Source organism: Pholcus phalangioides, unplaced genomic scaffold (assembly GCF_987345545.1).
Source record: "Pholcus phalangioides strain wild (caught in Gottingen) unplaced genomic scaffold, Ppha-v1.0 ptg000010l_1, whole genome shotgun sequence".
NCBI classification, from domain to species: domain Eukaryota; kingdom Metazoa; phylum Arthropoda; class Arachnida; order Araneae; family Pholcidae; genus Pholcus; species Pholcus phalangioides.
In genome coordinates, this window is record NW_028301603.1 from 9,019,321 (window position 1) to 9,046,845 (window position 27,525).

Genomic DNA, 27,525 nt, shown 5'->3' on the forward strand with positions numbered 1-27,525 from the left:
TCTTCGATAGGCATGTCCTTTCTCCATTTTTGCTTGTTTTTAACAGTGACTTCATGGCTGGTGTGATTACCAAAGAAAATGGAACGGTGGTGTAGAACTATCTACGCGAAGACATCTGATTGGTCTTGTCGGCAGTGAGAATTTTTTCTGGTACATAACCTTTCAAAATTTCTCGTTTACAGTCAATCCCTATGAAAGGAGATGGTTATACACGACCGCTTCTAATAACTTCCACTTCCTCTGAAATCTCGACGTAGGACGTTTCTGTAGGACACAACATAAATCTTTACTCAGTAATGCTTTGATACACGAACTAACCTGAAATTCATAAGCACGAACTACACATCAGTAAAGCAAATCATAAAACAAATACTCGCACACTCAAATATCACTTTCTGCGCATATGCCGGACTCTGATCTTTTTCCCATCTGCGCATTGTGACTAAAATCATTGTTTTCCCCTTTATGCGTATCTTTCTTCCTTTATTACAGCGGACTGAAAGCATTTTCACCTCAGATGTTTCACATGGTTGAAAGAGACAGTACACCCCCGACCCTTCACATGTATTCTATCACCACTTAAAAGTTTCGCCCATGAGTTCTGAATCACCCTGTATATTCATCGTTAGACACTTTTATTTCTAGCTAGATGCGATCTGTTAAAAAATGGTCTTCACATTGTGTATTGAATGTGATGTTTCTCTTCCTTTAGAAGACAGTTGTTTTCTCGTCAAGGGAATGATGAGGAACGAATGGAAAAACTGGGAAGAAGCATCAAACGCATGCAAAAACGAAAGTGGACATCTAGTTTCAATAAATAGTGGGAAAGAACAAGGTAACACCAATGTTCATATAGATTTTTAGTTTTAAATTTTCTGCTGGTGCTGTAAAGGTACCGCATGTACCTGCATGTTTTTCATTAAAGATATTGGAAAACTATTCTCGAAAATTCTAATTCATCCTTGACTTTCCGCAAAGCCGTTTGAACCAACTTTTAATTGGTAGCGTTCCAAGGCATATAGGTGGATGCAGAGGCAGGGCCCGTTCCTCGCATGGGTGAACAAAGAACGTGCCCACCACGTGCCACAAATTTTCAGAGTCCATTCAGATGCCAAAATTGGCATCTTCTTTCGATATTTTAATTTTTTTTACATTAACAAATATTTTTAATTTTTGTTGATTGTCTTAGGGGGCTGGCCCTCCATGCCTCTCTAACCCTGTGTATGTCTCTGCTCCAAAAACTGTGTTTACCCAGAGCCCTGAACTTGTACTATCATACACAGGAAGGAGAAAAATTTACATAATTTCATTTTTTCATGTGGTAGATAAAGGATTATAAAAGTCATTATAAACTGAAGTGCCAAAAAAACTGGTACAGGCATGCGTATGCAAATAAAGAGATATGGAACCAATCAGAGTACGGCGGTGCGGTTGGCAACGCCTATATAACACAACAAGTGTCTGGCATAGCTGTTGGATCGGTTACTGCCGCTACAATGGCAGGTTATCGAGATTTAAGTGAGTTTGAACGTGGTGTTATAGTCGGCGCACGAGAGATGGGACATAGCATCTCCGAGGTAGCGATGAAATTTGGATTTTCACGTACGACCATTTCACGAGTGTACCGCGAATATCGGGAATCCGGTAAAAAATTAAATCCACGACATCGCTGCGGCCGGAAAAAGATCATGCAATAACGGGACTGACGAGAATCATTAAACGTGACAGACGTGCAACCCTTCCGCAAATTGCTGCAGATTTCAATGCTGGGCCATCAACAAGTGTAAGCGTGCGAACCATGCATCGAAACATCAACGATATGGGCTTTCGGAGCCGAAGCCCACTCGTGTACCCTTGATGACTGCACGACACAAAGCTTTACGCCTCGCCTGGGCCCGACAACACCAACATTGGACTGGAAACACGTTGCCTGGTCTGACGAGTCTCGGTTCCAATTGCTTCAAGCCGATGGACGTGTACGGGTATGGAGACAACCTCATGAATCCATGGACCCTACATGTCAAAAGGGGACTGTCCAAGCTGGTGGAGGCTCTGTGATGGTATGGGGCGTGTGCAGTTGGCGTGATATGGGACCCCTGACACGTCTAGATACGACTCTGACAGGTACGTAAGCATCCTGTCTGATCACCTGCACCCATTCATGTTCATTGTGCATTCCAACGGACTTGGACAATATCAGCAGGACAATTCGGCACCCCACACGTCCAGAACTGCTACAAAGTTGCTCCAGGAACACTCTTCTGACTTTAGACACTTCCGCTGGCCACCTAAATCCCCAGACATGAACATTATTGAACATATCTGGGATGCCTTGCAACGTGCTGTTCAGAAGAGATCTCCACCACCCCCCTCCTCTTACTCCTACGGATTTATGGACAGCCCTGCAGGATTCATGGTGTCAATTACCTCCAGCACTACTTCTGACATTAGTCGAGTCCATGCCACGTCGTGTTGCGGCACTTCTGCGAGCTCTCGGGGGCCCTTCACAATATTAGGCAGGTGAACCTGTTTTTTTGGCTCTTCAGTGTATTTCATTAAATTCATGGTGCAAAAAAAAAAATCATCGAACGTATCTGCAGATTAGAGACCAGTCCATCCACTCGAGTACGTGCTGCGCTAGGTATGCCCGTGGTTCGAGTTATTATTAAAAACAAAAACCTGCGCTATTTATTTGAAATCAATGAACCACGATTGGCTGGCTGAGTTATACTGACAAAACTTTCATCGATATTCCCAATTTAAGCGAAAAATTATCTTGCTGCTATTGTTTTTTAAACATCAATTGCTATTTGTCAGATTCATTACAGATAGTTGCTCTGCAAAGGACGGGGAAAAAACAACTTGCAACTGATTTGATTTAATCATGATTATGTGTTCTGTGTTATCGTTTTAGAGATTGTTGCATTCCTTTTGCAATACCTGAAAAATGATGCTCACATAGGATTACATAGGAATAAAGAATATCGTTACGTTTGGATTAATGATACTTCCGTGAGATACTCGCATTGGGATTTTGATTTCGATCAAGTGGATATTCATGACTCTGTGGTAAGTTTTTTTTTTAAATAACACAATATTTCTGATTAGTAAATGTTTATACAGTCGCCCCCCCCCCGTATTCGTGGTTTCCGTATTCGCGGTTTTTCCCCCCCTTTACGGGAACTTTTATACTGAACTATTTTCCTTCATTTCATTTTAATAATTTTATTTTTTTACAACACTCTCACAGAAACCGTCATTCGTGTGTTTTATTTACAAAATTTGAGTTGTGCATGTGTAGGATGGCTCGCTAATGACACTACTGTCATCACTAGAGCCGTGGCAGCTCCCAAGAGAGAAATGGCACCTCGGGTTGGATTAACCGTTGGCCACAGTGTGCGCTTAAGGACACAACCATTTCTACAGAGCCAACTGAAGATGACTATAAAAGACATTGCCACGTTAGCGAAACAGGTGGGTGGAGAAGGGTTCAATGATATGAATGTAGAAGTCAAAAAGATAATTAATAGCAATTCAGAGGTATTAACAGAGGAGGAATTAATGCAGTTGACTGCTCCTGAAACTGAAGCGGTACCAGATGAAGAAGATCAAGATAAAGAAGTGGAGGGCAAGTTTTCACCATGAGTAACATAGCGGAAGGGCTTCGCAAGTTTAAATCAGCAATAGATTGTTTTCATGACATACATCCCTCTATGGTACGCTCTCCGCATGTAGAAAAATTAGTAGAGGAAGCCTTGTCATTATATTCCAACATACACTCATGTCCATAAATTGAGGATAATGCCAGCTCCGGCAAATAAAGGTTCAGAAACAAAACAAACGTCACTTATTCATAAAGCCCATTTATTAAACAAAAGATAAAGAACAGAAACGATGGTGTATGTGTGATACCATTCATAAAAACTACGATTTTTGCTCCCTGGAGCAATTGTAAAAAATATCTCCTTTACAAAAACTTACTATTACATGGTTGGTATGATTGTTAATACATTGTATGTCTCCCATGCGATGAAATACAGTCCGTACGACGCCTAGGCATGCTGAGTATCAAATTATCGATCTGATCTCGGGGAAGATCACTCCACTCAACAAGCAATGCTCTCTGAAGTTCCGGTACACATGTAGGAGGTGGTTGACGGGCTGCAACTCGTCGGCCAAGCATGTCCCACACATGCTCTATCGGATTCAAGTCAGGTGAGAATGCTGGCCATTCCATACGGGTTATATCCTCAGATTCAAGGCATTCGTTTACGATGTTTGCTCGTAATGAGGATGGGCGTTGTCATCCATAAACACAAATTCAGCGCCACCCCTAAACAAACGTACATGTTGTTCCAGAATGATGTCCCGATAAATTTGGGCTTTCATGGTTCCGGTTTGAACATGCAGATCTGTTCTGGAACCCAGTATAATTCCACCCCAAACGAGCAATGCTGCACCACCGTAACGGTGTCGTTCGATGATGTTGTCTTGGTGGTAACGGGTACGTGGCGTTCTCCATATGAAAGTCCGACGTGAATCGGACTGCAAGCTAAACCTAGACTCGTCGGAAAACATCACACAAGCCCACTGTGACGATGTCTACATTGCATGTTCTCTACTCCAGGCTAATCGCTGCCGCCAGTGAGTTGCCGTGAGCGGAACACATCTGACAGGCTTGCGAGCATATAGACCAATATCTCCCAAACGTCTGTACACGGTTTGCCTTGAAACTGTGGTACCCGTGACTGCAGATAGCTGACGAGACAGGTCGGATGCTGTGCTCCGCTGCTTCTTTTGGCAGTTACTGCGAAATACCGGTCTTCATTCGGCGTCGTAACTCGAGGGCGACCTGTACTGTAACTTCTACTGACATTTCCGTTATCTTGGAATCGTTGCCAAAGCCTAGAGATGGCACTTTGGGCAATTCCAAGTTCCTCGGATACTTCCATCTGAGTATGCCCACATTCCATGCGGCCGATAATTCTACCACGTAAAAAATCATCCACATGCGTCCTCTGTGTCATAACTATTCGCTTATGGCACTGAGCACCTTACAGAACTCTTGTGAACAATTTTACTTCTTTGCCACCATTCCTTATATATCCCCCCCCCCCTTACACTCTCATCATTGTTACGTACTATCGGCATCATCTGGTAGCTTCCTGAAATTTTCATATCATTTTTGCAGATGTGTGTGATAATTCTACAGGTGAAATTTTTTCTTTAGATTTCGATTTCCGTGTGATTCTGAATTATCCTTAATTTATGGACATGAGTGTATTTGATGATATGACTAAGAAACGGCAAACAGAAATCATGATGTTCTTTCAGAAAACATCGTCAACAATCGCTGGCACCCTCTTTTACATTCCCTTTTACCTTTTTGTTACACTGCTCTTCTCATGCTGTTCAATAAACGAGATAAAAAAGAAAAACTATGGTTTCGGTTATTCGCGGATTTCCCGTATCCGCGGCCACCCCCCAAAATACGGGGGGACCGACTGTATATTATTGTACAGGGTGATTCCTTAATTCCCTTTTCTGCATTTTACTGGTGAACCATTAATCCAGAGGCATACTTCCGCCTAGAAAAAGTATCCAGATGCATCATTCAAAAATATTTGCTTAGATATTTGTGTTCAGAAATCGAAAAAAGGTGGGGGGGGAGAAAGAAAAGTATAAACTAATGAAGAAACCCATCACAAACTCTCTAATGAAGCTCATCATGCTGTTCTTTCCTACCTTTTCACAGATTGTTGAATTCAAATATCTCCTCGAATATTGCACTTAGAAACATTGAATTTTCTTTGTTAGCATTTTTATTTAATAACTATACAAAAAGAACCCTTACAATATGAATGACGTATCTGAGGTCCACACGTTATTTGGATAATTTTTCTAATTGGAAGTATGCCTCTACGACCAACGGTTCGCTTATCAAAACGCAGCCAAGGGAATTAATTATGCAATGACCCTGTATATTGTCATTTGTCTATTCCTTCCAAATGTTTGTAATGTTTTGCCAATATTGTTATTAATTTATTTTTCATTCTTAGAGAGGATGCGTTAAAGTGGTTTACGATGCCGCTTCCATGGGGGCGTGGAGGAAGAGTTCGTGTTCTGAAAAGCTTCCATACATTTGTAAAACCTCTACAGGTAAATACTGATATGTGGAATTATTGATGTGCCCCCCACAGACTTATGAACAAGTTTCTTTGCAAGCCCCTGATCTTGAATCCGAAATGTAATATGTAGCATAGGTCTGTATGTCAAAGGGAGGGCCTTCAGATGAAAGAAGTAAATTTATTCCCAATAACAGAGCACAGTGAACATAAAGCTTTTTTTGTGCATTTTGGAAGATGTGGCAGAGCAGTCACAATGGTAATAATGGTGCTCACTTTTATGGTTTACTTGTTTACACTGATTAAACGAAATCTCTCAAGGACGTAGTTTCCTGTTACCAGGTTACCAGGTAAGACCATAAAAGGGGCATCGTGGAAAGCATTACGGGTTGCTACAAGACATGGCCTCGAGCGATGCTATCCAAAAGCTATACGCGCACTGGCAAATTGTCACTGAGGATGTAACTCCGAAAATACCTATGCATCAGTATTTCAAACTATTCAAGGTAAAAATTTGAAATTTTCAATCTTACCACCAACGTTGATAACTGTTATCGATATGAAAAGTGCGCAAGAACATAATTGCTTCACTTTTACCTAAGTACAGGGGTCAACCATAGATGGATACAGGAGTCTCCTCCTTCCGCTATCCACATCCTCTGGGATTCTCTTTCACCACTTGTTCGAAGAGCCTGTATCGGTTTATGGAGGTCGATACAGCAATATTAAAGGGAAATATTCAGTTCAGTTGTATACCTAGCAAAACTCCTATACAAGGATACCCTCTATAATGAGGATTGCCAATATGATATCACTAATATTGTTTATAAGCTTAGACTGGAGCTACATGCTTTTATTGAACATACCAGCCAATACACACACACACTGCTAATAATACTGTGAAATAGGACAAACGTAAGGAAGAACGATGTGGTGCCATTTGCCGAGGACTTAGCAAACTCAAAGCGTTTAACATCGTTTACATTTACTTTAACACTCTCTCCATTAACTGTTTGATTTGTATCTTAAAAGTCCCATTTGACAACATAAAGTCAATAGACTTCATTAGGGGTTTAGTCATGATATCTGCTACCTGTTCTTCTGTTGAAACTTGCTCGACGGTAATTTTTCCTTGGAGCACTTTCTCACGGATAAAGAAGTGTTTTAGTTCAATGTTTAGTATGCTGATGGTATTCAGGATTATGTCATAACTTCATCGCGCTGCACTATTGTTCACTTGAAGGATGGGAATGTTCTTCAAGTTCACAATATCTTTGAGAAGTCTTTGGAACAAAATGACTTCCTTGGCTGCTTCTGATGCTACAGCAACTTCAGCTTCAGTTGTTGATGGGGCAATAACAGCTTGTCTTTGGCTTCGCCAAGAGATAGCTTCTCCAGCATATATCATCACATATCCAGATGTTGACGGACCAGTTTTTGTACATCCACTAAAATCTGAATCACTATGACATTGAAGCACGCCTTTTGTCTCAGTTGCACAAGTGATTCCATATTGAACTGTGCCAGCGACGTAGCGAAACACTCTCTTTACTCTCACTATATCTTCTGCAGAGGGATATTCCAGTGACCGAGAAAAATAACATACACTATAGGCAAAATCTGGTCTAGTTCCTACCATTAGATACATCAGAGCACTTACAGTTTGTCTGTATGGAAAGATAGATCTGGTATCTTCAGTCCTTTTGCACACTTTTGAATTCAACATAGGAGTTGCAACAGGTTTGTATTCATCAAAACCTAAACCTAAACGCTGAAGGACTTTTCTAGCATATACTTTCTGACTAACTGTTATTGACTTGCCACCATGGTGTTCAATTTCAAGTCGTAGAAAACATGCCAACGGAGACCTTGAATTTTGCTTTTAGTTCCTTGATGAACGTTTCGGAGTCCTGTTCGTGGGCGGGGATACGGGGGGGGGGGGGCGTAGGGGGCATTGTTCCCCCCCCCCCCCCAAAGTTGAAGTTGACTGATCTAATGTATATATGCATATATGAATTGACATCATCATCGTGGCCCTCCCCAAAAAAATGACCGTGCCCCATCCCAGACTTCCAAGTCTATCTCCGCCTATGGCCCTGTTGATCAGAGGCAGTAATTAAGGCAGTCTGCATACTCTTCCTGTGCCATCATTAAAACCTTCCGGTTGAGTCATGTAGAGATTGTCTCCTCCAATTCTCCATAAAGGAACGCTGTCGATACATCAAATTGTGTTAAATACATTTCTTCTTCAGCTGCAATGCTCAACACTGCTCGTATAGTGCCTAATTTTGCTACTGGACTGTATGTCTCACTATAGTCACTGTCTTGGCGTTGAGTGAATCCTTTAACAACGAGTCTGGCTTTATATATGTCGATGCTGCCATCTGGGTTTGTTTTTAGTTTGAAAACACATTTGCAGGGTATCGCCCTGTCTCCAGGTGATAGGTCAGTCTGTTCCCATGTCTGGTTTTCTGTAAGAAAACTCATCTCACTGTCCATAGCCTTTTTTCAATTTATGCTGCACTTGCTGTTGATTGCTTCCTTCATATGTTTGGGAATTATCACTCAGAAATGACTCTGCTTCCAAAACGTCAAGGTTTATGTAAAAGGGAATGGTTTCTTAATTGCCCGTCTGATGTGACATTTTCTGATTCATCATCATTAGGGATACGTAAATTTCGCAAAAAAATCCGAAATTTTGCAAAAAAAATATTTAAAAATCATAAGTTCCGCATTTATTCGCAAAAAAAAAATTCGGGTCAGAAATTTTGTATTTTTTCATAAAAAATAAAAATTTGAAAAAATAAATAAAATATATTTTAAAAAATTAGCATATCATAGGCCGTCGGCTAAAACGATTTTTCTGAGCCCCCCCCCCTCCCCCTACCTTGCTAGAAATGCTTACCCTCGATAATTTGAACCTGATCTCATTTTCATGAGGCCCCTTTACACTTGAGGTTTCCGGGACCGTGCTCGGTCGGACCCATGCATTAAGATGACACTGGTTGGATATGTCATGTGTAAAGTCAATTTATTTCAACTCTCTTTTGGTGCTGTGTCTTCAACATAATACCATGCTGTTCATCAATTCCAATATACAGTAGAGTCTCGTTTACCCGACCTTTCGTTACGACGTCCCACCGCAAAAAAAAAAAAAAAAATCAAGCACCAACTGTTGAGCTTTCAGAATTTAGCAACAAGAAGAAACTACAGGAATCGACATAATGCTGCTGCAAAGATGGCGAGATTTGGCATCGAAGAAACGGCACTCGTCAGGAAAGCAGACTACTATCAAAATTTTTTTAATCATCAAGTACTGTATTTAACTTCTAAATATTCTGTAACTAAGTTCATTTTCTCACTTAATTTTTTCTGTCGTTTTGCTGTAAACATGATTATTAGGTTCGTAATGTGCAAAATTACAACATAGTTTGACGTTTAATAGGCTTTTCCTTAACACCTCCGTATTATCCGACGTTCTGCCGGCCCGTTTATGTCGGATAAGCGAGACTCTACTGTACCCATTTGTCAATTTTTTTTCCCGTAAAAATTGCCTTAAAATTTGGGCCCAAAAGATTTCAAATCTACTAACTTACTCCCCAAAACATGTGCGAATGGAAAGTTTGATCCTTTCAGAATTGTCGATTAGCATAATCTTCCTACAGAACACGGAAACAAAAGTCAACTGAAGCCGTATTTTAGGAGATATAATTTCATTGTCAAAACTTATTTTTTAAGAAACTTATGCTGCAGTAATCATCTTCATATTTATTGAGAAAAGCGGCAATATTTTTATATCCGCTCAAATGAATGACACCTTTGAACCACACGACTTATACAGTGGTACTTTTTTTCTTTTTGGTAGCTCAAGCACGCGCTGCTCATTTTTCTTGAGTGCAAAAAAGGTAATCTTCGTCTTGGCCACAACAGAATTAAATTCTTTAATGAATGCGTCACCCACAAAATCCACTTTATGCACCCAGAATAGGTGGTGCAAAATGTTGTCACCAAGAAGAGTTTTACTAATTTGAAGCACGCAGTCATGTAACGGCGCGGAGTCTGATACTAGATCCTTTATTTTCGTATTTAGTTTCGTATTCTTTTAAGGTGTCGATTATAGCTTGCAAACACACGGAAGAATTAACGATAAAATTTGAATTATCAAGGTTTTGCAAAAAAGTAGTAAAAACTCAAATTTTTGCATTTTGTCGTTAAAATTGGCAAAAATTTCTCATTTATCACATTTATTTCGTGAATTTCGCATTTATGGTGGTTATTTCGTAAATACAAAATTTACGTATCCCTAATCATCATCATTAGTTTCAACATCACTCAAAATGCTTTCTTGACTCTCGTTTTCCTATATTCAGGTTCTTCGATCTGAACTTCATGCTTTTCACTCTTTTCTTGATTTGGTTCTTCTTCTGGTCTATCTAATAATGGTAATTTGGCATGCTTATCGCAATTGCTTGGCCTTTCTTGAAAGTCTACATCTCTTCACAGAATTACACGATGCTCCTCCTTGACCCAGATCCTGTAGTGTTCATCATCTTATCCCTCCAGGTAGACTTTGATGGCTTTCTTATCTATTTTTCTCCTCTTCTGACTTGGAATATGGGCATAGCATGTTGACCCTATCACTCGTAGGTGTTTCAACCTGGGTTTCTTATTAAGCCAAAGTTCATATGGACTTTAGTCTTCCACTGATGACTTGCCTGTTCTGCTCAATGCATATATGGCAGAGCCTACTATCTCAGCCCAGATAGCTGCAAAGGAGTTAGCCTCAGGATTTGAATATTTGAATGTTCTGGCCATTTCAATGATGGTGCGCATTTCACGTTCAATGCCACCATTCTGCTGAGGTGTGTATGGAGCTGTCAGTCTTTGGACAATTCCTCTCGATTTCAGGATTGCACGCACATCTTCATTGGCGAACTCATCGCCATTATCACTGAGGAATTCCTTTACTGAATGTCCTGTTCTATTGACATGCGCAAGCATATGTTCCAACACATCTTTGACTTCTGACCTTTCTTTTAGTAGGTAGCAATATCGAAACTTGGTGAAGCTATCTTTAAACACCACCAGATACCGTTTTTTTTTGGAAAGATTCCTCGAACGGGCCAGAAACATCATCGGAAATGAGTTCGCCTGGCTCAGAAATTTTCTTTCTGGTTCAAAATGATAAACGGTGGGCTTTGCCATAAACACATGGCTCACACAGTTCTTTGTCGAGGCTCACGCTGATGCCTAACTCCTTCTCTTGTGTCTTTTTGATGTGGCGTTTGTCTTGGTGCCCCCATCTCTCATGGTGTAATTGTAACAAGGATCTGTCTAAAGCAGTATGCACATCTATCTTTTTTCTGGGCAAAATCGGCTCAATAGCTGCCGTGTATAAACTTCACACTGCGTGATCCATAGAGCACTACTTGATTGTTGACTTGGTCTTGTGCACCGGGCGCTGGACAGAAGGGGCGCTGAATGCACCCTTTAACTGCTTCTACATTACATGTGGGCACCAAAATGCGTTCCCCTCCCCGGCTGAAGAGTATCTAGTTGCGGCCCTGTCTCCAGCTTGTCGCGACATCCCTATGAGCAAGGACACACACTTTCAGAAACACCGCGAACATGTTCAAGAAATCTATTTCTTGAAAATGTTGGCCACTCTTGCGAACAAAACGACGAAAGACGAAAACCGTATTTCACGTCAGCCAAAAAACCCGAAAAACTTTTAAGCTTAATTCTAAGTATTTTTTTCATCACACACAAGGCACAAATTTGGTCACACACACGCGTGTGCTAGACAACTAACCAGTAACAGTGATGTATTCACCCTTTTAACTGCTCACAGTTCATTTACGAACAGGACTTGGCAGATCAAAAAAAAAAAAATCCAGGCGCTTGGAAACTTTTCTTTACAAGCCAAAATCCTCCCCCCAAGAAAAACAGATCCAAAAATGTTCCTTCCATTTTTTGCAGGGGCGAAATCCTGTAAAAAAAATAGAAGAACCCCCCAGCTTTAGAAAATACACTAGAAATGGTATATATATAGACACATACATTGAGTACACATGTTCTTTGCCGCCTCCCCTCCTTGGAAAAAGATGAAATGACGGCCCTGGAAGAACCCCTTCCATGTTGGTACACTGGTGTAAGAAATTAAGAGAATTTGCAGACCTGGTCGATTATCTCTAGAACTACTGTACCGATTTTAATGAAATTTGATATGTGCATACATTGATACAATACAAAACAAATAACCATTCAATAATTGTAATACACACGCATGATCGTGCGTAACACTTGTTGGAGTCGGAAACAGCGGTTGCAGAATAAACAAAAAATTGGGTTAATAGATGGTATGGTCCCCTCTTACAGATATACAGGTCTCGCTGCGTGATTTCATACTTGAAATAAGGCAGTTTATCATTTCCTGTGGCAATTGGTCCCACTCGTTCAGCAACGCTGTTTTCATTCCCTGGATGGGTCCCGGAGGGGGGTTGCGAGTTGCAATTGCCCTCCCCAGAGCGTCCCAGACATGCTCTATAGGGTTATGGTCTGGAGATCTGGCTGGTCAATACATCCGGCGAATATCCTCACTCTCTAGGAAATCGTCGAGCAGAAGAGCTCTATGTGGCCTCGCGTTATCGTCCATTAAAATGAACTCGGGGCCTACTGCACCTCTGAAAAGGCGAACATAGGGCTCCAAGACCTCATTCCTATACCTCACACCAGTCACAGTGCCTCTTTCAAAGACATGGAGAGGTGTGCGGCCATCCAACATGATGCCTACCCAGACCATTAAACCTCCTCCGCCATAATGGTCGATTTCGCGGACATTGGTGGGTAGGTAGCGGGTCCCTGGTTCTCTCCATATGAACGTACGGCGAGAATCGGTACTTAGGCTGAACCGGGACTCATCAGTGAAGAGAACGGTCGCCTATTGATCCATACTCCAATCTCTATGCTCTCTGCACCATGATAAACGGATTCTCCTGTCCGTAGAAGTGAGCGGGACGCAAACAGCAGGTCTTCTTGCAAACAACCCTCTCTCATGAAGTCTTTTGTGTTTTTTGGAAGCAGTCCTATATAATGGCGATCTTCTCTGGCCGTCGTGGCTCTTGGATGACCTTGCCCAGGCTTTCTCTCGATGGATCCGGTATCCTAGAACTGTTTCCATAAGTTACACACGACGTTGGGCGTTAAATTGAACTCCCCACAAATCTGGACTTGAAATTGGCCTGCTTCTAGCCTCCCCACAATTCGCCAGCTCATTCCATCATCTAAACGTTGGTGGTTAGTCATTTTTACTGTTACAATTTGAAATTATCCGATTGCTGCAAAATAACACCAAGAAATTCGCCGAGGTGTGCTAGCGAACGAAATGCGTCTTAACTTACGCGCGCGCTTATAAAGCCTGTTCCTCTACTGGCTCCGCCTACACACACACGTGTACGCTTACGTATTTGACGTACAAGATTTGCATTTTTGTCTAAAAGCAGTGGTTTTACGTTCAGTTCAGTTCTTTTCATGAAATTCGATAAAATATGCAAATTCTCTTATGCTGATATAAATTCCAAAAATTGCTGTGTTACCCCAACTCCAATTTAGTAGCCAAAAATCAAAAATTTTGGGTGCCATGGCACAAAATTTTTTTTTCTTAGTCCCGCTATTGTTTGTTTCCATACATAGATATAAGAAACATCAGGGTACTGGTCACCCATTGGCAGGGCCGCAACTAGATTCTTGGTCACCTGGGGCAAGCGCGCATTTTGATGCCCCCTTGAAGGAGAGGTTTCAGAATGAAATTCGCGCCCCCTCGTATCCAGCGCCCGGGACACGAGACCCGCCTGCTCCCCTCCCCCCAATTGCGGCCCTGCCTATAATCTACCTATGCACAAAATTCACTTTCTTAAGATACGTTGTTTATCATAAGGTATTATATAATTATTGCTTTTGATAATTATTTCAAATGTTAACGCTATCCATTATTTGTGCATTAATAATTTTTTCAGTTCCTGAAATAATTTCACCACCCGAGCCACCAAAATTCATGAGATGCCTTCACCCAAGAGATTGGACAAAAATTGGATCTTCGTGTTTCAAGTTGTTTGAATCAGAGCTGTCAAGGCCTGATGCAGAAGCCTATTGCAATTCACAGTATTCTTCGAACTTAGTTTCCATCAGCGATACAACTGTCCTTGCATTGGTCAAATATCTTGCCATTAATATAAATCGAAATTTTTGGATTGGACTTTCATCAAATGTGAGTAAATACACAAAATTACTTGAATGAACTAGCAATAGCTAAATAGAAAAGATGTAGATTTTTCACTGATAAGTAAGATTCTGGGCCAAACAGTCATTATCCGGGAGAATTATGGACAACCGTCGCGTCCAAATATACTGTGGAAAGATATACAGTCGATGCTCATTATAACGACTCCGTTCGTCCCATCGAAAACAGACATTATATCGTGTGTTCGTTATATTGAGAGGAAATCATATATGATAATCGTTATGTGAAAATATTTGGGAACTTATCCTACCGGTCGTTGTGATGGAATGGTCGCTATAATGTAGGATCATTATAACGAGCTGTTGATCGTTCTGACTGTAGATGGATCTAAACTGGAGCAGAGCCAATCAAACTCTGCCATCCAGCTTCGGCAACAAACTGTGGGTCCCGATCTAATTAGCCCTCGCATGCCTAAAATGGCCGCGGTTTGACCAAAATGATCGGATGGATTCATATGTTTATGGATGGATGATTAGGATTTATTCATACTGGGGCAGCGAGCAGGGCAAATGGTGGGGGAGGGGGAGGTAAGTCTACTGCCCCGATCACTGGCCTAGTGGAAGCACCGAATTCACCCTTCAACTTCTACATTTTACGGAGTGCCAAAATGCATTCTTGCGCCAACTAACACAGTATCTAGTTGCGGCCCTGCTGCTATGAATGGAGCATTTAATTCGCCAGGACAACAACTCGTTAGCCTGGAATCATCCGTGACAAATTTCATTACAAGATGCTACTATGCGTTCTGTAAAAAAATGAGTCCAAAAACTCTAGCTCAGTTTCCATGTTGACGATGGTCACCCGATCTGTTAATGAGTTTTCCTCTTTACGAGGTGCCTTGCAGGTATGACGTCACTGTCATTTTCAAAGAGTTGATTATTATCATGTTCTCATGCATTAAAATATTCAACATATCAAAAAACAAACTGAGATCTGAACTTCGCGTTCTCGTAATGCCATCAGAGATCGACTCAAAATTGTTTTCTGTGGTATCTGTGTTTATATAATTTTCTTTGTTATTTGTCATCTTCATAGTCAGAGCGTGAGTTTCGATGGATCAACAACTACACCATGGATTTTTCGAACTGGGACAAGAATCAGCCTAATCTCACAGCTCGGTGTTGTTCAAGCTCTCCACAGGGACATTGGTCATTATCCTCGTGCACTGAAAAAAAGGCATTTATGTGTCAAGTGACTGGAGGTACAAACAAATAAATTATATACACGTACATTTCTCTTGCGCTATGCCAGTTCTTCAGATTACACACACAGGAAAATAGATAGATGGTACCAAAAACACACATCTCTAGATGCGCAGAGTGGTTATCATTAAACGGACACTACTCAGACCTATGTAGCTCCTGTTCTGGTGGGCGTATTTTCGTTGAAACTTGGTATGTAGGTTATATAGATCGGGGGGGGGGGGGAAGAAAACGAAACCTGCACAATAAAAAAATAGTTCAATTTTTCGCCACCTGATGAAGGACACGGTGGCCCAGATTGATAAGATACTCGTTAAAAGTACCAAAGGATGCTTATAGAGATATCATGAGTTCACTACTTGATTCGCCTTTGTCAAACTTTCCTGATGCGGAGGTACAACAGATATGCAGGCAGAAAGCCAAAAACCTGAGTAGTGTCAGGTTTAATAACAACCACCTGGTACTAACTTTTGGGAGAAAAGATTGAAATGGTATATGAATTGTCTCATCACCAGCAACCATATTGGCCTATTTGGATCTATTTCTTAATCAATTTTTTGTGTGTTGGGAGAAACCCTCCAGCAGTAGCGCCCCCTTTTCCCAACGAAGACTCGAACAAAGCATTGTCTTTGTTTCATATTTCCACAGAATGTCTTAAATGGTCTTCGTAACCAGAATTAAGGCACTATTTTTGTCAATCGTTATTTTAAGAGCCTCATAAAAAAAAATTTCACAAATCTTTCAGCCACAACTGCTTCCTTGCCATTTAAATGCACGTTTGAAATATGTATGTTATACTGGACGTCTGACAATTATAGGTTCAAGGACAGTGTTTCTGAACCGCCGCGGCCCGGTACTGGGCCGTGACGTCATTCATACCGGGGCCGCGACTGATCTGTCGTTTCCTTTCCCCCATTCATGTTGCGTTAATCACGTGTTTGACCGGGCCTTCCACCACTTACAAAAATAAATAATTAAACCGGCCTTCCAAAGGCTGAGAACCACTGTTCTAGGAAAGAGATTTTTTTTTTTCATGGATGTTATTCTGTGGTGAACTTCGAAAGAAAAGTCTTCTGGTCTCTGCCGGGAATCGAACCCCAGTCCTCTTGCGATATGATCAACCGTGCTACCATATGTACCACTAGAGACCTGATCCGGCTGTCCTGATTTCATGTACTGTGAAGTGACGCTTGGTACCTTGTCTACTGTTAATAATAATTCTAAGCATAGAATAGGGGGGAAAAATATTCGGCTGCTATTCTGTATTTGGTCCTTTTGCCGAATATTTGGTTCGGCCAAATGTCTGCGTAAATCTAACGACATAAAACTAATTTTAAAAAACTATATTGATTTTATTACTGATTATATTTTGTTGTGTGGTGTATATCCCTTTCTGTAAAAGAGGTTGTCAAAGAAAACATGAAACTGAAAATGGAGTTCTTCCGCAATTAGGTGGAAGTGAGTATAAATCACATACACAATATTTCACTAACAACATAACAGTATGTACTTAGACAAGATGCGTCTTGAGCTACTGAAAGAGGCGAAAGGGGCAAAGAACATCTGAAGAGAAAAAATAGTCATAAATTTGATGCCTTACTAGTAAATAACTGTTGCCGTTTTCTTGATTAGATGTAAAATTCCAGCAAATGTTGGAAAAAAATTTGATTCTGTAAATAACATTAAAATACAATATGTAATTATTAAATTTGATTGTTGGTATCATGGCAATAAAAATCTTTCAATCACCAGTTTTGAATATCTATTTAAATAACAAATTGCTTAATTAAAATTCAATTCAAAAATCAATCATTTAAAATCACCAAATAATTTTATTATCAACTAGCTATAATACCCGGCGCTGCCCGGGTTTTCTTCAATGAGGCTTTTTGGATCATGCGATATCTCCCTCTTTCTTTGAGGGACATGCAAACCGTGTCTAAGTTAACCAATATGGCGACGTCCTGCGCGACTCATCAAAGAAACAAATCTAAATTTAAAGAAACGTAGAAATGAATAGTCCCCCCCCCCCTTTTTTTAATGGGTGTTAGGTATTTCGATTCCCTCCCCCTGAACTTCAAGTTATCCATCTCTGCCTGTTTCAGCTTCCAAAAATGCTTAATTAAAGCTGTGGAATTTTTTCGATGCACTTTACGGGGCCCATAACTAATTTTAAAAACATCCTAAACTATATGAATTTATGCAAATAAATATCAAAAGACAATACGGAGACATTAATTTTCATGCTTGAGAAGATGTAAATAAAAAGTTGAAATCAATGTTATTACATGGATATCCAACTCAACAGTAGATCCGGCAAATTATTCATATTTTTAATTTTCTGGGCTTCGTATCTCCAAGTGAATTCAATATTTCAAAAATCCAGAATTCAATTTAATTTTTAAAATTATTGATGTGGCAGGAACCCCCCCCCCCCCCACTAAATTTCCGTATTTATGCAGTTAAATCGGCAATTTTAATACTGATTTCTATGAGGATCACCCTTTTCCTGACCCTCAAAGCGATGATGGTGATGATTATGACGTCTATTCAAAAAGCCTCATTACTGAGAGTATTGAAAATGTGGCAAACCATTATAAAGGCATAAACTATTATACATAACTGGCAGCATTAAAGAAGTGACAAACCATTGTAAAGACATAAACACGTCTGAAACTCATCGCTAGGGAACCACGGTAACCAAAGTAAACGTTCGGAAAGTGATTGTTGAGACCCAAAAACCATTGTTGCTGGACAGTTTTTTGCCCATTTGGGGCATTTGCCCTGGGCTGACGAAATTTTAAAGTAGCCTATCGTTCAAGTCGGGCCCCATTTGGTATATATGCAAAATTTGGCGACGATCGATCTAAAATTGTAGATTTGTATAGAGAACATACACACACACAGACACACAGACACACAGAAAATCAATTTTATATATTATCAATCAATTAAGAAACACCAATTCTGTTTGAAATTGCGATGAATTGAAAAAAAAATTGATTTTCTCTCAGGTGCCGGATGTTTGGTTCAGTCTATTTGGTTCAGTGGTTAGCACACTAGCCTGGAGAACGAAAGACTTCATCAGTTGCCATGGGTTCGGATCCCAATAGGTCACTGAAATATATATCAGGAAAAAATACCGCCATTTTGAAAATATATCGGTTATTTTCCCAGACGACAGGTAGTCTGGCTCGAGAGGTGTGAAATCCGGAAAGAAAAGGAAGTTGGTCAAAAACGCGCGAAAACATTTTCCGGTGGCACCATCTAGCGGCGGAAATGGGCGTAAATCTCAGTAAAGCGCTGCCAAGACTACTAGTATCTTTTATGCCGCTGTGGCGGTCGAGTGGTTATAGTGACGGACTCGCGATGCGAGGATCCGGGTTCGAACCCCACAGTGGTGGTCGGTTTTCTGTGGTTCCCAACTTCAAGACGCAAATGTGAGCCGATCTCCCCGTTAAAAGTCTCGCCGCCACAGAGAGCAACAGTCCTGCAACGATAAATCATTCAATCATAACACTTCACTCATAGATAGAAAAACTGGTGGCTGATGGCAGCACTACACATAACAAGCATTACAGAGAAACAAAAAACTTCACGTGTCAGGTTTCACTACACGTACACGCACATTCCCGCATGTACCGATTCGTTGGGGGTTCCGCGGGGGGGGGGGGGCATGTGTGGTGTAGCAGTAGTAGGTAGGGCCTCCAAAAAATGGCTCGGAGATCCATGATGTTCTTAAGTCAGCCACCTCGTTGGGCAATTTGCCTGTTGTGGCGTGGTATTTGTATTTCATATTCGGTTATTCGGCCAAATCACTATTCGTCCCATCCCTTAATTTTCCTCACTTCGTCGATATTTTCAACATATTTACTTCTCTGGGTAGAGATATATGCAGTGTTTTCAAACAAAATGTGTATGTAGTAAACAATGTATCATTCATTGACAGCTAGTAATTTTGCTTTTTCAGAACCAGCCTCAAATTTCACAACGAAAAAAGAGAAAAACCAGAACTGTCCGAAAGATTTCATTGACGCCGGTGGGAGGTATTGCTATTACCTGGAAAAAAGCATGAAACACGATTGGTCCGCCGCAAATATTTATTGCTTGACCATGGGTTAGTCCGTTATATTTGCTTCTTTTTTTAACGCACATTTTTCTAGCTGAACAATTTCGATTTATTAAATACTATAGCTATAATACCCGGCACTACTGGGTTTTTCTCTCCCTCTCTCTTTGAGGGAGATTGAAACCGCGTCCACGTTAACCAATATGGCCACTTCCTGCGCGACTCTATGAAATAAACAAATCTAGGTTTGAAGAAACGTAGTAATGAATATATATTTTCTTCTCTTTCAAGGGGTGCCAGGTATTTCGATTTCCACCCTTGCACTTCAAGTTATCTATTTCTGCCTGTTTCTGCTTCCAAAAATGCTTAATTAAAGCTGTGGAATTTCTTCGATGTACTTTACGGACCCATAATTGATTTTAAAGCAACTTAAACTACGGGGTGATTATAAAAAAACTATCCCGACATATGGGCCCCTAACAATCATACCATTCACAGAAACTGAATGAAATTTTGACATAAGGTATTTTGATGTATGCGCTCAAGAATGATATGGAAAACAACAGTGTCCCTCTAACAGTTACGGTTACAGTGAGAAAATTTCGAAAATATCAAATGGCAACACCAAGTTTTTTGTATTGGAATGCGATCTCCATACTGAAAAACACTAAATAGCGTTGGAATGGCACCTGTAGCACGGAAATCCCCGGAGCTAGGCAAGGAAAAAGTAAAAAGGCCTTTGCCGTGCACCAGAGCATTAATGTTCGTTTCATTCGTCTTCGGCTGAGATCCCAGCCTGATTAGTCCTCCACAAGGTCATTTTGTGAAACATCAAATTTGTGAAACACAATAAAATGCTTTATTTTATGCTGCTTCTCTGTCCTTATTGGTTGTCCTCACTTTTAGCCTATCTACCGCCGGTGATTTTCATGCTACAGTTGCCGTTCGAACGCTATTTAGGGTTTTTCACAATGGAGATCACATTCCAATACAAAAAACTTGGTGTTGCGATTTGATATTTTCGAAATTTTCTCACTGTAACCGTAACTGTTAGAGTGACTGTTGTTTTCCATATCATTCTTGAGCGCATACCTCGAAATACCTTATGCCAAAATTTCCTTCAGTTTCTGTGAATGGTATGATAGTTAGAGGCCCATATGTTGGGATAGTTTTTTATAATCACCCTGTATATCAATTTATGCAGTTAAATATCAAAAGACAATACGGAGACATTAATTTTCATGATTAAGGGTCCGGAAAACGGGCCCAAATGTTAGCTGGTCGCAGACCTCTGATATTTGAAGAAGAGCATGAATTTTCACAATTTGCAAAACCATTGCCGATGGCAACTAACTGCTAAACTTAAATGATGATTTTCAACATTGTTAAGACATCGCTTAAGCTCACTGAGTAAACTTTTTTTATGTAAATGTGTTGCGTTGATATAGAGCATTATTATTTTTGCATTGCATATGTATACAGATAATGTGAAAAATAATTTGATAAATGAAAATAAAATTTTTCAATGCAGGATGCGCGGTACTTTACTAATTGTAAATAGTATGTGTACTCAGGGCCGGAACTTGGGGGGAGGCAGAGAGGGCGATTGCCCCGGGAGGAAAAATTTAGGGGATGGAAGTTTTAGGGGGAAACAAAGAACACCATTATGTTTAAAATTATCGAATTTTAAATTGGTGGGGGCTGCAAAAATCCTAGTTACGGCTCTGCATGTACTTGACTACATATCATCACCGATAGATGGCGGTATATTTTTGGAAATCTGTGCACCCAAAATATCCGATCACGAGCCGCCACTGCACAGTTGTAAAAAGGTTGAAAAACATTGTTCTATAGACATTTTCTTTCTTTGACGTCTTGTAATGCCATAAGTTTATTTTGTCTAAGGGAATGAATGATGTTCTATGTACTTATATATAGGTGGTAGCTTTGCAAGTTTTCATACTTTTGAAGAAATGAGGCAATTGCAAAATGTGGCAGAGAATAAGTCTTACTTCATAGGAATGATAAAGAATGTTGCCGGTATGTTGCTAAGAGAAACATTATCTTATCACTTCTATATAGTTTATTTATGAGATAGTTTCGATGAATTGTATTTCATACTATAGTGATCTCACTTATGCGTCTGTGCAAAGGAGCAAAGAAAAAAAGACATATAAGTGAGAGAGACATAACAGTGACCTATGCTTTTGACTGAGAGTGCAGAAAATGGTCTTATAACTGAGTGAAACGTGTAAGTGAGAGGGCGTATAAGTGAGATCACTGTATTTTATATGTGTTAACAGTTTTTATTCACCTAACTAATGCTGCTAAACGGTACACACACCTCATAAAAATTCCGCTGGGGAATTTCTAAGAAATTGGTGCATGGCCCTAATGTATTTATGATGTCAGAGTTATGTGCATTTCGTGAGTGAAAGTGACAGATTCCTAGGGTGACCATACGTCCCGTATTTCCCGGGAGAGTCCCGGTTTTCTCTGTTTTTCGAACTGTTCCGATTGCAAAAAATGTCTCGGTCTTTCACGTAATTTCAACGAAGCCAACTTGACTTTTTATTCTTCAAATGAACGATTAAAATTATCTTTCCAACTCAGAAATTACATTACGATTATTACAACTATAAACAAGAATTTTCATCACGAGAATATTTATCTTTGTTTTGTTTTAATAATATGCAATTTGAAGTGCCGCTTCATTTCCTGTGATTGGTGACTTTTCTGCAATTTCAGCACGAGTTGGCGAAATTGCTTCCTTACTTTGCTTCCTTTTGGCATCATTTTTGGCGATAATTGGCCATGTCCTGTATTTCGAAGCTCAATTTCCCGGATTTTTCTCGAGCAAATATGATCAAGCTACAGATGCCTCAATTTTTATATTCATGTAAGTATTATGTTGAAAGTCTGCTTGCTCTCCATGGAAAAAACCCTTTTAAATAGGAGAGCCAGCTTACATTCACAACTTGAAGTTGGGAAACTGCGAAAAACTTTAGCCGACCACCACTGTGCCTGCCGCCTGAAGTTTTCGAACTTGAAGCCCTTGTGATGAGAGCCCATGACGATGACCTTTTTATCGGTTATTCACTTAACTGGATGCACGTACAACACTGATGTCAAAAATACTCCTCTCGGAAAAAAATTACATTGATTTAACTCCTAAAAGATGGACCAAAATTATTTATGCTGGGGGAGTACTTCTACTTGCCAGGCTTACGTTTGTCGGAAAACTTGTCTAGATTTTGGACACTCGTTTGGTTTATGTTCATATTATTTCAGATGCTTATCAGGCTTTGGCTCTGGAGGATCCCAAAGAAAAGCATCAACTATATATGAAAAGAACAAGAATCAACTCTTCGATTGATGATGCAACTGGACTCACCACATGAGGAAAAATCTTTTAAAAGTAACCTATCCCAGCAGGGCTGGCTCCCCAGCACTATCCAATCCACACGGGTAAAGGGCTTAGCTTACATCCCAGAAGGGACAGATCCCGGGTCGTGTCTGGTTTAACGGAGCAGGGCTGGCTTACCTGTCTACTTACCAAAATGGAAAATTTAACAGGTTTCGTTTTCATGAGACTCATCTACACTTGAGCCCCACCCCCGAACTGGGCGGGCCTAATGTGTTAAGATGGTGCTGTATCCCATGCATAATATTGTTACTATAGACGATAGTAACAAGCGATTTGGTCGATGGCTCTCAAATATCAAAATCTGTTGATACCGGTTTCGATGTTGCGCAAAGGCATGCGATTGGCGAAGAACTGGTGGAGGGTTGAACAGAAGCTTCCAGAAGGTCCCGCCCCTCCAGACAGTGGTTCCGCACCTCCGTACGGTGGCGCAACTCCTGTTGTGTATGAAGTTGAGGACCCGGAGAAAGCTGTCATTATTAGAAGAATAAATGCCTGTGATGTAAAAGCTTTTCGTGAAAGATTATCGGAAAATGTTTCCGTTCGGGAACCGGTCTTTGAGGAAATTAATCGGAAGCCTGAAGGAGTTGTATCGGAAAGTAATGAAGTTGAGTTAACGGAGTCTGACCCTCCCGGTCAAGGTGTACTGAAATCGCCTCGGGCTCAGTTTGACTCTTCCGATGGAGGTCTGTTAGAAAGACCATTGAAAATGGGTTGGAAAAGAGAAATGGTTCCTCGAAAGGATGGGAACAGGACTGATGTTTACTACTATTCTCCAGGTGGTCAAAAATTTCGTAGTGGCAAGGAAGTCGAACGATATTTAAGGAAGTCGAACGATATTTAAGGTTCCAAGGTGTAGCTCTTGCCAAGGAAAACTTTAATTTCAATGGTCAAATGACTGTTCCAGGCAGTGATATTCGTGAGGTGCATTCGTGACTCGTGGATAAGTTACACGTGTTTAGGAGGGGGGGAAATGTGACGATCTCCCATCCGAGATCGCACAATGATCCTAGATTGTACATCTCCCGGGGAATGACGTCATCTTCCTCACGTAGAAGTACGTTTTTCGGCTACGTCATTGCACTAGTGCAGAGAGAATTTCTTCCTGTTATGCAAATAAACCTAGGTGGCGCTTGGAGCACTTTAACTTGTATAAGAAGGCGTAGTTCCTTCTTACTTGCGGCTTTTTCTGATTTGTTAGCGCGTGAGCACTGCTGGTGTACTAGGAGTTTTCCATCTTTGGAAGCGATCTGCCAAATCGTTGCTAAGGTCTCTGAAAAAAAATGGATTGAACTTCCACCTTCACTGAGGGTTGCCTATGCCAAGTTGTCACATAGATTCCTCTCGTTCTGCTGCGCTGGACTAACTTATCGTTTCTGAACGCTCTTGCATCGTCAGATGGGCTAAATCCAACACCGGGGAGCCTACGCATCCATCGCCACGGACTCGTCGTCGATCGTTCTTCTCTGCTGACCGGATTCTACGATCGTTCATCGCCGCCTATCGGACTCTACGATCTCGTCCTCATCGCCGTTGACTGCTCGTCGCTGCTAATCAGACTCTATGGTTTCTTGGTTATCAACCTGACCCTACGGACTCCTAACTACCTGTCAGGAGGACCGAATGCTTGTGGACTTGTTATCTCGACCCCTTCGAATTCTCCGACTCGTGAACTTTTCAGTTCAGTATTTCTTTGTTAGAAAACCTAATAAATTATTTGTTAATCGTCAATGTGTCTTTGCCTGGTCACTTGCAGCGATGCATACAAAAACTCTTAATGCAAGAAAACCTTGCAGCCGCCAACTTGGAAACTGTAAAGTAGAATTTCGTAGAATGTTCCTTTTCTCGAAGCTTCGACCAGACCTATAAATAGTACCCAGATTCCAGAGACAGATTCGACGAAAAGTCAGTTGTGATTGAACTTTGCGAGAAAGTTGTTAGCTCTCTGATTAGGTTTTAAATACGTACAAATTGCTGTTCTGTAAATAAATCTGTGTTTGCCCGTCGAACCGCTTCTTGTTTTGCAACCTCGAAGTCTTGTGAAAAATTATCCGGAGCAATATCTTGTCATATGATGTCTCATCTTAATCATCATCTTGGGATATGAAGAACTGGAACATGCAAAACAGCTAGGTTAATGCTTTCATTGACTAAAGTTTTTGGTGATTTAAAAGTTGTTCAGTTGTCACTTGCAATTTTTTCACTTTTTATTGATAAACTCGACCAGGGTATCGATGGGATTGTAAACAAATTTGCAGATGACGTGAAACTAATTGGGGTAGTCGGGAACCAAAGCGATAGGGAGTTGCTCCAGATCCACTTGAACAGGATTGTAACATGGGCAAATGAGTGGAACATGAAGTTTAGCATTGACAAGTACATGGTCACTCATTTTGGTTCGAACAACCCACGTTTCTCTTACGAATTGAATGGTGTCACTATCCCGGATGCAACTAGTGTGACCAATTCGGGAATTCTCATGGACGAGCGGCTCGGGTTTTCTGAACATTGTTCAGCGGTGATCAAAAGATCGAATAGAATGCTTGGTCTCATTTTCAAAAGGTCTCTTCGCATGTTCTCTTCTTCAATTATACAGGGCTTTATGCCTCGCATGTTCTTCTAAAGTCATTCTTCCACTTTTCCGAAGGTTAGTTCGTCCTGGACTGGAGTATGATGTAAGGTTTTGGGGACCATATTTACATCATATAGATTTGATTGAAAGGGTGCAAGAGAAGAGCTACGCATGTCCATATTGGCACACGGGGCTTGAGTTATAAAGAAAGACTTCATTTTTTTTAATATGTTTACATTGGATGAACGCAGGGGTCACATGTTCGAAGTGTTCAAAATCTTTATCGCATGGACCATGAATTATTGTTACACTTTCAATAGATTGCTTTTACTAGGAGACACCAGTATTGATAGGTAAGGGTCAATTGTAGGTTATGGTGTCGCAGAGAGTTTTTCTCTGATAGGGTTATTAATAAATGGAATAGCTTACCCCCAGAGGTAGTAAATTCCAACACAATCGACACGTTTAAAAAGAAATATGATTAACATGTTGTAGTAAATCGAGAAGCTCTGTCCATACGAGAATAAGACAGCCATAAATGCATTTTATCGGCATTGTATTGCATTTTATCGGCATTGTATAGCATTTTATCATGTATATATACTGTTTCTAGTTTTTATAATTGCCTTTTTATTAGAGTTGCTGTAATTTTGAAGTATATGACATCCATATTTATTATGGGCAACTTTTTCTCAGCCACCTCGTTGTGGCTATTTTGCCTGTTGTGGTGTTGTATTTGTAATTATTATAATGCAGTTGAGGTTCATGTACTTAACCTAATCGCATCTGCAAAACAGTATATCGCCAAGAGCGGAATAATCCGCTATTGATGGTATGGTGATTGTTCCTTGTCATGGAAAATAAGTCGTTTCATGCCAGGTGTAAAACAGTATACGAGTGTTTTTGAATGCAAAAAAAAATATTGGAGGTTGTATATACCCTAGCAGTGTGATCCGGAAATAGAGAGGAGTGAAATTGGTCTTCAAAATTCTAAAATTTTAAGAGGTAGGCCTATTATTGTTAAAAGAGAGGTATTTTGTTTTATCATCAAGAAATAACTTTATCAAGGAAAAATTACCTAAAATTGTAAGGAGTATTTGCACTCAATAAAATTTGAAGGAGTATAATTATAAATTGATGCATGATTCATGCATCTAGATGCGAATAGGCAAACACTGACCCACTAGTACTGGGTTCCACTAATTCAAACGAGTTTCGTTATCCATGTGAATGGTGATACAGACTGAGTGTGAGTTGACTGCATCAGATTTATGAAATGGGTTGTGCATTCAGAGTGGGGATGCAAAGGGATCCAGAAACTTTACCTTCGACGTTTCGTCATTGACATTTCACCAAGTGATTGGATGAAGGACCATATGAGTGTCCAAGAGAGTGACCGTATGACTAAGTGAGTGCGAGTGAGCATATGAATGATCAAATGAGTATGAGTGACTGTAGGATTGAGAAAATGACCATATGAATGATGAAGTGAATGGCCGTATGAGTGGTGAGTGATCAAGTGAGTGTACGAGGGACCGTATGAAGTTGTTATATTATATATCATTTTAGTTTTTTTTACAATCCAGTAGACTACATTGCATCACATTTACTATATAGTACTGAATAAAATGTCCTCCATTGTTCGAGAATATTCTCACTGGGAGATAGCTGTAGTTTCTACCGCTATAAATTGGGGTCCATGGCAGAAGTCAATATTTCTGGGGGTCCATGATGACTAAAAGTATTTGAGAACCGCTGTATTAGAGCATTGCTAACTGATAGTCTTGCAATTCACTGATTGTTCTGCACGCTTTGCTCTTCCCATCCACATTAC

General features: G+C 40.4%; 1 protein-coding gene across 1 annotated transcript in view; it reads left to right on the top strand.

Annotated features, from left to right (window-relative positions):
* LOC149080854 (macrophage mannose receptor 1-like) overlaps positions 1–27,525 on the top strand; it is an 80,271-nt gene that overhangs the window by 44,856 nt on the left and 7,890 nt on the right. Inside the window, exons 15-21 of the mRNA XM_089237524.1 lie at positions 713–835; positions 2,915–3,069; positions 6,060–6,159; positions 14,141–14,391; positions 15,460–15,625; positions 19,597–19,743; positions 21,634–21,735. Of these exons, the coding sequence (XP_089093650.1) occupies positions 713–835; positions 2,915–3,069; positions 6,060–6,159; positions 14,141–14,391; positions 15,460–15,625; positions 19,597–19,743; positions 21,634–21,735 (1,044 nt within the window). The remainder of the gene's footprint in view (positions 1–712; positions 836–2,914; positions 3,070–6,059; positions 6,160–14,140; positions 14,392–15,459; positions 15,626–19,596; positions 19,744–21,633; positions 21,736–27,525) is intronic.